General features: G+C 36.1%; 1 protein-coding gene across 7 annotated transcripts in view; it reads right to left on the bottom strand.

Moving 5' to 3' along the window:
* The window catches only part of LOC126970401 (trithorax group protein osa), a 144574-nt gene that overhangs the window by 83145 nt on the left and 48045 nt on the right, over positions 1–13384 (bottom strand). For all 7 annotated transcript variants that reach the window (XM_050816223.1, XM_050816228.1, XM_050816227.1 and 4 more), the window contains one exon: positions 2725–2787. In XM_050816223.1, coding sequence (XP_050672180.1) covers positions 2725–2787 — 63 coding nt within the window. The remainder of the gene's footprint in view (positions 1–2724; positions 2788–13384) is intronic.

Genomic DNA, 13384 nt, shown 5'->3' with positions numbered 1-13384 from the left:
ATCAACATCAAACGACCCCACTCATTGTAGATAAGACTTAGGGTTGCGTGCCCGTGAGTTCCTTGAGGCGTAATATTTTTAATGTGAGACTGAGAATGTTATATTAGTGAAAACAATGATGCGAGGGTTGAAACAAAAAAATCAATAAAAATCAAAAAAGCCGCAGATCCATAAATATAGGACAGTATTGGTGTATAAACATAATGACGTTTAATGAAGTCAACCTCCGCGAACAGCTGATGTTTTAAAAAATCTCTCAAAGGGGTAGGAAATACTGTACTGGTTTCTTCCACTAGCATCAAACCATTCAATCATGCACTAGTACCTTTTACACACCCGAATACACACCCGACCTGACCTTGAAACGTACGCCTAGGTCGACCATTGAACCATTTCCATCCAGATTAGCTTTATAAATCTGTGCAGTCAATATATTTTCAGCCGCTTTTTATCCATGACTTAATCACCCCAACGTCTTACCACTATTACTACCTCTTCTTTTACTCCACCATCGCTCTCATACGTCACTGTTTTATTGCAAATTGATATAATAATCAATAATATATTGATTTTTAGGCCTTTGTAATTTTATATCAAACGAGTAGCAACCCTCGGTGGTGAAAGTCGAGATTGTCATCGACATTCTATCAAGAGTAATCCAGGCAGCAAAGAAAAAAGCGCTCCGACCGCTGCAGGCTGTGTACCCGGGAGACATCAGCGATACATTGCGCGCTTTGATCTCTGCTTAATGAAATACCTCGCCCTTAGTGGCGAAGCTCATTACCAATCTATATAATTAGACTTGGCTAATAAATAACATTATCAATTACTCTAATTAGGAAAGACACACATAATTCGTTGTAGACTAAGGATGTGATTCGATACTATATATCCTTACATAAATAAGCTTTAATATTATTGATAGGAATATATAATTAATTTGTGTGTTTTAAAAATCTTTTCACTGGCGTTAATTTGACATATTATGCTTCGTGTGTACTGAATACCTTAATAAGACAACGGGCTTTCAGACAACCGTAGGGGGAATGTAGGTAGGTACAAGTTTTATCTTTCAATCAAATAAGTTCCCGTGTGTGTGTAATTTATTTTCTGCTACACGGCTACATTGATTTTGATCATCATTTTAATACATTCCAGGTGACTTAGATGGTCTTCAACCGTCGTTTATCACTTAAACTCAACCCGGCCAAAGTTGCGGCGGGATATAAGATACAAAATATGGCACGAATAGAAAAGTTACCAACGATTAGGAATTAAATAAATCCAAAAGGGTGGCAACGCTCCTGGGCGGCGGTAATCACATACCCTCAGTGATACGTTCGTTCGACATAAATTGTCAAGGCCCAACGCTTAAAACAAATTAAAGCTTGTAATTACAAAGACAATTAACTAGGTTATTCCCATTCAAAACTTTACACAAAACAGTATAGAACGCAGCTAAAAAAAATACCTCCAAATAAAAAAAACTTGATGAAATTCGCCGCCGCTAAGCGCTCTATAAATAAAATTAACGGCGGAGCAGTGTTCGTATATCGTCGAGTACGTCACACAATTAAGCAGGGCTTAGCGCGGCTGTCAACTGGCTTCATGAAGTGGCCCGGCGAACGAGCGTTTAGACACAGTGCACTGTGCTCACGCGGCGCCCTAATGAATGCACCGGTTGACAATTATAACGACACTCGCCCGCATTAAGGTCACGTTCGGCGCACAAAGGATGCATCCAGATTCCAGATGTTGCACCTACAATTCACACTGACGGAACTGTTGCGACGACTTGTATGAATAATCTCATAACTTACTACCAACTACGTTACTTACTAAACGATAATATTTGCATGTGTGAAGTTAGTTTGAGAGATAGATTGAGTGTAATTATAGAGCTATGTGAAGTTACAAGATGTTGGCTCAGTTATCCCTACTAATAATATAAATGTAAGTTTGTTAGTTACTCTTCTTCAGTTCAGAGCAACTGAACCGATTTTGATTTTGGTTTGGTACAGCGATAGACTAGGGCTAGGGAAAGGACATAGGCTACATTTTATCACGGAAAAATCCATGGTTCCTGCAGCATTTGTCAAAAACTGAAATTCACGTCTATGAGCTATTTATTATAACTACCTATACCAATATTAGGTTTAGTTTGCCATAGAAATCTACTCGGACGAAGTGGCGGGCATCAGCTAGTAGAAATATAAATTTTGCGATGGTTGGAGGGAATGCCGGTGATGTAGAGAAAGGCTGAAAGTAGCTACTGCACAAGTTTATAAAGCGAATATTTAAGTAAGGACTGAAGGAGTACATTTCATCATCAAAGGCACTGCCACTCATGGGAGACAACGTCATTCCGATATTAAAAAAGTGGCTTGGCACATGATGTAGAGTCGTAGTAGAGTCAAGATTAACCTAAGTGATTAGGCTTCTTTGCACACCATTCTGGTTAGATAGGGGTAGTGCACAAGCATTACATTTTTTTGTTTTAGTTTAAAAGCACTGTAGCTAGTGGAATTACTGAGCTTTGATATAGGGTTTTTCACGAATCCTGAGAAACAATGCGTTAAAGGCGGGGCGTAATATAACCATCAGGTAAAACTTGTTGATCTCGTCAGTTTTCTCTAAAAAAATGCCTACGATACATGTTATTGATGAGGTCCGCTTAAATTAAGGTATAATTTTTTTTAAGAGAAAATTATTTTAAAAACTTACCGAGTCCTGCTCATGCGCATTCGGTGTGGATGGCTGGGGCGGCCTTGGCTGCGGTGCATATCCCTATAAAGAGCACTTGGATTAAATATCACGGCATCTTCATTAAATGTAGTTTATGTAGGCTTTTTTTACCTGTTATAGGACAATTTCAGATAACTTATAACAATTGCGAATGTACGAGGTCAGATCAATATAAATCTAAAGATAGAGTAGAGACAGTCTCTGGTCGTTAGATAATAATTAGCAGTACATAAGGTGCGTTTATAGGTATTTTTAAACCTTTTTAAAGTGGGTTGTTTTTTTACATTGTATGTTTTCATGTGTATTGTACAATTCCGGCATAAAATATGAGCAGTAGATAGATTACTATAACTTGTTGTTGTCAAAAGATTATAAAGAGCTAGTTGGTTGAGTGCTTAGAAATCATTATTCCATTCTTGAACATTTCAGAACACAGTTTCAATTCTGGATATCAACCACTTTGTTTAACTCCTCACGAAACGAGCGTACGGGTCTATCTTTTGGTTGGTACGTTCATGTCGTTTTAACGGAGTTAACCTGTTAATAAAGGTGTTTTATAACCTTCAGTAACTCCAGTAACGTTTACATTCCGAACAAAATAATAGATATAATCCAATTTACATCGATAACTACCTCTTAATATTAAAAAAAACCCTTACCAAATTCTCCATGTAATTTTTCCTCCCTTTTTTGGAAAAGGAAAACAAGGGCATACGGATCACATGATTTGATTCGGGTCAATTGATCACCGCCGCATAGTACCAGTGGAATTTCAGCTTAAGTACACAAAGGTACTTACTTATTGTTATGCCTATATTTTCCGGGAAGTATGTTCATTTGATTAGGTCAAACAGGGCACGAACCACCTATTTAACAGAATTGGTCCGTATTCGTGTCGTATGTGTGATTGTCAGTCTTCATAACTGTCCATACAAGAGACAAAATACACTTGGTACACAGATTACATATTGACACGCCTAATGGAATACGGCCCTACATTCTCAAGTTTTAATTGTAGTTTAAGTTTAAGAATTTTCCCAGGAATCGATGTTTGAGTAAACATGAATACGAAGGTCGTCCACCTACAGTATGCATGTATGTATTATCCTTTTTAAAACAAGATACTGATCAGAGTGGAATAATCTCAAAGCCATTAAAGAACAACCAAGCAAGATGCGTTTTTAAAGTAAATATGGTTAGCAAAGCAATCTCGATATGACCAGAAAGACATAGGCTCAACAAGCCACCTAAGGCAAAATACCTATATAATACGAAGTGTGATTGCTGATTGCAACTTTTAAGTATAATAAGAAGTGTCTTAAGAAACCAAAGTAAAGAGAGGACTGGCCGCTTCTACTCGCAGCTACGAACGAGGCGACGCTGACCCGAGCGCGAGCTTCAAAGTTCAATCTCGGGGAATTTAAAAAGTTTACAATCTCGAGAGCAGCGCACCGACATCTCACAAAGCGATATCGTTTAATTCCACTCATTGAGCTCGCTTCTGCACGTGCACGACGCGAAACGTGCATTTCATCTGAAACTGAGTTGGAAAAGTATTGCTTACCTACTACTACTTGGTCGTATGAATGTGAGGGTAAGATAAAGTAACTCATTATCGAGATTTAGAGCGAAATTATTTTTTATTCTGCGTTATTAAAACTTATATCCTCATGTTCCCCTGAATAGTAGACCTTTCGCAAGTTACGGCCTTTTACAAAGTTTTTCAAAACCAACCTTTTAAATTAGGAATTAACCAAAAGAAAGAGCTTTGTTATTTTTAAAGTTATATCCCATACTTCTTGGATTAATTATTATACAACTTGTAACCAAAATTTATGAACGATGCGGGACCCGAACCTTACCAACTCTTACCAACTGAGAAAAGATCGTAAATATTGGTATGTGTGTTCAACTCTCAGGTTATAGCTGCATCTACAAAATCAGCTTTGCAGTTGACAACCTACCCAATAATTGCATATTCGTAAATTGTCTTGAGATGTCGCTCTTTCAAATCTAAACAATATGTTATTTTTCATGTGATATCCCTTACTTCTGGGATTAATTATTATACTAATTAAATTTATAGAAAAAGCTTAAATTTATAACCGAATTTAAAATACACATCGAAATGACGATCGAGCTCCAGGACAATTGAGCTGCACACAACCTCCGAAAATCTATCCCGTGCTTTCTTCAAAATATCTGGATAAAATTATTTGTCCATATCAAGATCAATTCACATTGGTTGCATGGTTTAATGAATAAAGAGAATATAGACAAAAAAAGGATTGTGTGGTTTTATGAAACCACGGTAAAAGCGAAACTTTTTTTCACATTATAGATATTTAACTTATAACAATATTTACATTAAATCAGTAATAGTCTATACACTACACGGTCAGCAGCTGTGAACTATAGGCGCCGCCCGACCCTCACGCGACATGCAACACACAGACGAAAAAGTTTGAGACGATGTAATAAAAGTTTCACTTTCAAAATAAATATTTCAAATTCTAAATATAACTATACCTACCTATGGTTTTCAAATGAACAATGATAAACACGAGCTGATAGATTCGCGATACTCGTCACGTGACCGCGTAATTACAATCGTGTATAACTCCGTAGACAGACAGCATTGCGGCTAATACCGTGCGGATCGCGAATGAAAAACGTACTTTGAATCTGTATGATTGGCTCCTTTGTTGTGTGTGACACGCTGTATGGAATCGGACATGCGGAATAAATGAAACATGTTTACGTTTCAGTGTTTACTCATTCCATTTAACATAATCCTACGAAGTAGCATACACAAATTATATTCCTAATACATGTATTAATATATTACGCATAAAACCTAGGTACTTACAATTAGAAGACTGCACAAACCTTAAAAATACGATAGTTGTGAGTGTCAAAGAAAAATATGTGTTTTACTTTTATATAAATGAAGAAGTGGCAAGAAACTCGATGCCACTCATTTATATCATACATACCTACTTATACACATAAACATTTAGATTAATGACTTTAGTGTATATCTAATAGAAGCTTCTTGTAGATTTATAGAGCAAACCAATCCTAGTAAGATCGTACCATAAAAAGGAAGAAACTGCAATGTTTTACAATATCAAATTAAAATCACAAAATATACACGCGCAAGATGTCAAATAAGTAGGTAGTATCAATAGTCGTCATCTCAAGAACACGTCGCCGACACATTAAATAAGATACGACTTATCGCAAGACATTAACATTAGTCAAGGCGAAGGCTAAAAATAAATTCACCTTGCGAGTGAAAAGTATATTTAGATTTGTGCCATAAATAGATTAACTTTACTAAACTGTGTCAAATGTGACTTGTGTCTACCTACACAAGCGTTCGTTTATTTGTTATTCAGAATGCAGATACCTCTTGCAATGGAGAAAAGGAATTCTTTAAAATCAAACGAACAATATTGTTTTTAGAGCCTATCATTTTGAACACCTGATCTGACTAGAGTTGTCAATAGATCACTTGTTAGTGATAAGGCCATATAATGTCGGTACAAACAACTGCTTTCTGTCGTCTGTTTTGCGAATAGAGGTCATTATGTCCGACATAAATCGTTACTAAATCAGCAGTGTCCATTACCGTTTACCTCACGAAGTAAATCGCTGTGGAGTCAACTTGTTAGGGAAATATATTGCTGGCTAGCAGTAAAACATCTCTTTTTATTCTGTCTGACTTATGAATTGATTCCTAACAATGATGGGTGCAGTTCCAAAAACTTTCATCGACATGGTTTTAAAAGCCTGAAACTCAAAATGATCAACCCGAATAGACATAAAACCCAAGCACAGAAAAACTTCATACGTTGAACAAAACAAGCGCAAAGTTAAAACAATAAATAATAGAGGTACCCATTCATAAACGTGAAATAAAATGACAGATCAAAAACGAACGGATGCTTGCGAGTTACAAATTTAAATGTATTATCTCGCAAAGGGAGAGAGCGTTATAATTTATCCGGCACAACAATTCCCGACGACACCCTCTCTCCCCCCACGTTACAATCCTACATTCCCATCCCGGAATGTGCGCTGCAGTCAATGCTGCCGGAATGGAAAAACTAAGCTCCGAGCAAATAACATAATTTTAATCACAATATCAAACAAAATGTATCTCAACACTAATTGTAAATACTTATATATAATTTATCTTGTTAATAAATATTTAAGTGCCTAAAGCATTGTGCCATAAAACTTAATACTATCAAAGCGCAAAGACGTAACACGAAGCCGAACATACGCCAAAATGAAAAAGTAAAAGTTTAACCGAGCCAAGTTTGTTGCTTGGAACAACATTAACCTATAAAGTTGCACTTAAATCCCGCCACTATTCGGTCCCCAAGTACGGCGAGGGACTGAGGGAAGCAAAATTTTTGCTTGCCGGGCCAAAATATGCGAAAGTTTAAGAATTTTGTATTTTGTTACGAATTGAGCTTTCTGTACCTACTCGAATGATGATAACTGACTGTTATACACACATTTATGGTTCCCAACCGATATTAAGGTTTCAAAGATATCATTTATCATTGAAATAAAACGCCTGCCAGATAATTGAAGATGTATTTGATTTCTCACGGTAAACATACCTCTTTATAGGTGTAAAAATATTCCAGCAGAAAAAGTATCTAAACTCTTTCAGTTTATTCCTAAGTCCTATAAGATTCCAACATAATCACAGGATTAATAGCAGAAGAGATGTTTAATGAAAGAGCTATTATATAGTAACGCGACTGACGTATTTAAAGAAAGCTTATTATAATACGGCGAATTCAAAATTATTCAGATTCGTCTATTTTGTCGTTAATTCGCAGAATGATATAAACATAGCAATTCAATAAGCCATTTAAAACACATAAAAGCTGCGAACGATTAATCAAATAGCTTTGAATTTTAAAGCCAGTATCATAAAACGGACTGTCAGGAAACTTTACAGCTCTAATTTCTGAAATCTATTAGGACAGGATGGTTTTTTATGTCAGCAAAAATATAACATTTCTTTATAAAAATAAAATAACAATTGGGGAAAGGACAAGGCAAACAGCGATAGAGAAATAGCTGTCGCATACATTCGGCGCCGCGAGGTGCTCCCACTGTGGGGGAATATTTAAACGGACTATATCACGACAGAGTGAACACGATATCATGTCAGTCCCCGTCCTCTGGGTAGTGCTACGTACTCTCTGCAACGAACTGCAAACACGAATTTATCGAGTCTGATATACTTTAAAGGCCAAACTTTTTAATAATATTGTGCAACATCATTATTAAACATGCAAATTATCGATGCGTGATAAAACATCGACAAATTAAAATAAACAGATTTATTAGGGCATTTGTGATAAAATACCGCTGTAATTAACTTTGTTTAAGTGCTAGAGTCCAGTAAAATATAATTAGTGATTCCTCATTACCGCGTGGCGTGGCCTGGCCCCTCTGGACGTTCGTGCGTCTGCTGGCTTATGGTTATTAATAACACCGAGCGTCTCCTCCTCCCGGGCCCCGGACGCCCCCTCGCGAACCCCCCAGCACGCCAGCATTGCTGCACGTCTGACATTTTAATTCCGAAGCCGAAGCTATATGTCCACATGCCTACGCTATCGACAAATAATTTTATCGATACTTATTTTAAGCATGGTCCGCTAGGCAAATGTATTTTATTTATCTACCATTCAAAAGTCAAACCTAAATAATTTATTTCCTTTGAAGCCGACATTCGACGTTTCTAGACATTCAATTGCTGCAGATAATAGACTTTTAATACCAGTCGTTGGTTGGTATACGTTTGGGGACTATAAAAACGTTTACAATAATATCGAGCGAGGGCCGTGAACACTGAACATCACTAGCTGTACGAACGCTACAATGGCGGTCGGGCGAGCGCGGGCCGAGCGCAACATGGCTGCCGGGTAGGCGGTTCGAGTGAGCGAGACACAGCACGCGGCATCGCGCTCTCCTGCTCGCACACGCGCGCCTAGCTCGCATCGATCTCCGCTCGCCGTTCTCGCCCCCAGCACCAGAAAGGCGGAACTAACAAAATTACAAAGCGCTTTCGAGCCGCTAATCATAAAATAAGATACGACGTTTCATTTCGACCGTACGTACGACTCTCGAGCGATCACGATGCTGGAATGGCCCTTGACTCTCAAAATTCTCCACTGACATCGTCGTGGAGGTATTAACCGCGCGTCGCTGCGAGTTCTGTCTAACATCAAACCAACTTAGATTTATATTACTTGGCGATGAATTTGAACAAGCATTTGTAGATTTTGGTCGTTCGTTCGGCGTATGTTAGAAAATTGCTATCGCGGAGGAAAATTAGATAATGGTAGTTCAGTTGGAATGCTAAACCAGACGTAGTAATTTTTAATTACTTCGGAGAGCAAAGGAATTTCACGGATAAAGAAACATTTCTGAATAGAAAACCAGCGTTTGTTGCGAAGTGTTATTTTCACCTGGAAGTAGCGAGTTATTTTGTATTAAATTGACAGCAGGCGTTCCTCTAGTTCTCTCTTTTTCTCCATCTGAGTCACGAATCAGGATATTCGCGACGTTTTAATTTTTTTGTGCTCCTCGGGTTTGTTTTAAATACACAGCACCTATATAATATGTATAGATGCGTGTATCGCATAATACGATTTTGTTAAAAGATGGCGTAAAATTAATATTGTGTATCTGACAGAACTGCTTTTATTTAACCAAGCGTGAAAATTATTTCAGATTAGTGCCACCCATATAGGGGGTGCCGACGAAGCCTTTGAAAATGATAAAAAGTGAAACAAAATAATAGTAGGATGAAACCCATTGGAATAGGACGAAAATATAGCAAAAATTAAGGGAAAATAAATTACGGGCGATCTGAGGTCGGGAAGTGGAAAAGGGGGGGTGTTTTAGGGTAAAAAACGGTTTATTTCGATTTCCGGAAAAACTACAAGTCCTATGGCAAAAAGTTAATTGGCAAAGTTGTAGGTAATAAAGAGATCTACAACTTTCATTATTACACTTTTTTTACATAACCTATAATTTAGGTGAAAAATTCAAAAATCCAAGCTTTTGGTTTTTTATTTATATCTTTATCAAAAAAAAATTTTTCTACGAAATTTGGTGAAAACTTACCTAATTATGTCCCAAATACAATGTAATTTATTTGATTAAAAATATTAATTTTTTCGCCTTATTTTAACTTAATATAAAAAAAGAACCCTAATTTTCAATCGAAAATTCTGACGTCAAAATATCAGCTTTTTTCAAAAAGTTTGGGGGCTTTTTGTGCGTTCAAATATCTACTTTCTGATGGTGTAAAAAATATATAAATTACAATTGTAAATGTTCGGAAAATTTAAGTCCAACAAAAGACATTTCATAAAGAATTCACACCTGTTATTAAGTAGCAGCAAAAATATGGATTAGAAAATCAATAAAATTGAAAAAAAAGGTTAATTTAACACTGAATCATTATCCTTTTTACATTTATAAATAGATTTGATTAATCGTAATCCATATTTTCTGCTGCATTTTACCCTAAAAGGGGGGGTCCCCTTTTCCACTTCCCGACCTCAGATCGCCCGTAATTTATTTTTTCCTTAAGTTTTGTTATATTCTCGTCCTTTACCAATGGGTTTCATCCTACTGTCATTTTTTTGCTTTCAAAAATTATCGACCCTGGTCTAATAGTATAATAGTAGATTTATTATGGATGCATATTGGAAATTAAGGGGAATTAATTATAAATTTAGATGAAATTATAATTCTAAAGGAAACGAATAAAAAAACATATTTATTTAGTTATTTTTATAATAATCTACATAAAATTTCAAGGAACATAACAAGAATCCTTTTAGATATCTCTAAAATTTACAGGAACATCTTTTTTTGTAGCTATTGTAATTGAGCAACGTAACAATGTAAAAGTTAGCAAGGTGGGCTAGTTTTAAGCTTTCAAGAGTTCGAATTTAATTTGCTGTTGCAAGACGAGATAATAGACGCAATGATTTTATGTTATTTAAAAATTATGATAATGGTTTCGGACATTTTATGTAGGTACGTCCTTTTAATAATAAATACACCAACAATCACTAGAATAAATTAATTTAAATAATAAATAAAGCTCCTATCGATATGTATCTCATTGCTATGTCGATTAAACAGCAAAAAGCTAAATCATTATTTACCAGTGGGTACCACAACAGCGCCTATTTCTGCCGTGAAGCAATAATGTGTAAACATTACCGTGTTCGGTTTGTAGGGCGCCGTAGCTAGTGAAATTAGTGGGCAAATAAGACTTAACATCTGATGTCTCAAGGTGACGAGGGCAATTGTAGTGCCGCACAGAATTCATGGGGTTTTTAAGAATCCTGAGCGACACTGCATTATAATGGGCAGGGTTTATCAAAAAACATCAGCTGAACGTCCTGCGCGTCTCGTGCCTTATTTTCATAAAAAAAAGTACATGTGTGAGGTAGTGCAATATGTAATTGCACTACCTCAAAATACCCATCTATTAACGCATTTTGGTGTCAATTAGTTCAAATAAAACGCGCATGCAATTGAAATTGAAAACCTACAATAATTACGTTGTATTTCGTTTTTCATTATTGATCTAATACTTGTTACAATTTTAACATATTTTTATGTCAGCTGCCAAATGTAGAGCATAGAGCTGACCTGTTTTATAATCGTCGTGCATTTGATATTTTCACATGCCTTTTTATCCATAAATATGTAAATTTAATCTCCTGAAAATGCCATATAAAACTAAATAATTGGGCAATCAAGGGCCTATGAAGACTAAAAAGACTGAAACTGCGACGAAGCCAACAGCGTATTAAGAAGCCAAAATTAAATAAAAATAAAAAATATTCTAACCAGGCAAACATAAATATGACGACGTAATATAGTGGAAAAAATTTATGTTTATCAATAAATTTGTGTTATTTATAATCGCCGATTAACCCGAAAATGCCCAGCTAAAACCTGTTTGATAAATAAATATTGGCATTGAAGTAAACACTCATGAATCGTTAAATTGAAATAGTTGAAAAAGCTGAACGGATAAGTCGATGAATGAATCGATTGAGTGTGCATGAATTACCTAATATAATTTAGACCTATATAGGTGTCAATAAAATGAGTAAACAAAAGCTTGCAATTTTGTACCACATAAATGAGAAAAAGGGACTCGCCCATCCAGAGTTCCGTAGCAGCAAGTAACATAATATAAAAATTCTTGTAGTTTGTTGTAACAATTTATGACGTATTGAAAACTTACTACTAGATCTCATCAGATCATAAATATTTTTAGTTTTATCATTCTCTTATTGTAAAAGTTACAAGGGGGGACAAACATTTTACCACTTTTGAAGTGTCTCTCGCGCAAACTACCTACTCGGTTTAGAAAAAAAAATTTTAAAAACTTCAATATCAGTTTTGAAGACCAATTCATAGATGAACCCCCACGCGTATGGGTTTGATGAAAGAAATTTTTTGAGTTTCAGTTCTAAGTAGGTATGAGGGGCCCCAAAATTTTGTTTTTTTTTTTTTTCAATTTTTATGTGAAAATCTTAAAGCTGTTCACAGAATACATCTGCTACCAAGTTTCAACAGCATAGTTCTTATAGTTTCAGAAAAAAGTGGCGGTGACATACGGACGGACATACAGACATGACGAATGCATAAGGGTTCCGTTTTTGCCATTTGGCGACGGAACCCTAAAAACGAGGAAATCATATAACAATAAAGTATATTTTAGTAAGTACCTACAAACCAACCCAAAATCTGATGATGAGATGCGCCTCGTTTGCTGGCACTGCTCAAACAAATTAACAATCAGTTAAATATACTTCATCAGCGTTTATTTCGCTAACGACGCGTTCTCGAAATAAAATATCTATCTATCAGTTATACAAGGCATACGAAGAAATGATAGCGAGCTGACGGGTTGTAAAGTATTATCTTTTCGAAGTACGGTGCGCAAAACAGCAAACAAGTTGAAATCAGAAGGCTCGTGCACGGTTCAAGATGATCGGTGCGGGTAACGCTAATTAACATAGCCGCCGCAGCGACACTGACGTCAACGGGCTCGCTAATCGTAAATCATCATACGTGACTTACCACTCAATTCAAAACACGCCATGAAAATTTTTGGTAGCATTTAAAATTCTAATTATAATGACTATATTTGATAATTACTAATCGGTAATTTCGCAAAGTATTGTATGAACGAGAGACGAGCAATGACTTCACAAAATACCGCTTAATTATATAACTAGTATAGACTTTAATCAACTGAATATTCAAATTTAATGCAAAAGTTAAATACCATGAGCAGAGAGTAATATTACGTATCAAACATTTGAAGAAAGATTTACTTTAGAAAGTACCTACTTATATTATAAACTAACGAACATAGCTATAACTATGTATATCACTTGGAATTGACAAGCGAAACGATCACGTGATGTAAAGTGACACAATCATCACATGCAGTGTCGCTTAGGATTCTTGATTGTAGGTACCCAATATTCGGAGCAGTACCGCAATAGCGCTCCTAACTTTGAGACATAACATGGCGTTCAATCTCATTAGCCCCGTA

This window comes from Leptidea sinapis, chromosome 21 (assembly GCF_905404315.1).
Source record: "Leptidea sinapis chromosome 21, ilLepSina1.1, whole genome shotgun sequence".
Classification (NCBI taxonomy): Eukaryota; Metazoa; Arthropoda; class Insecta; order Lepidoptera; family Pieridae; genus Leptidea; species Leptidea sinapis.
This window is presented reverse-complemented; position numbering and strand designations above follow the sequence as displayed.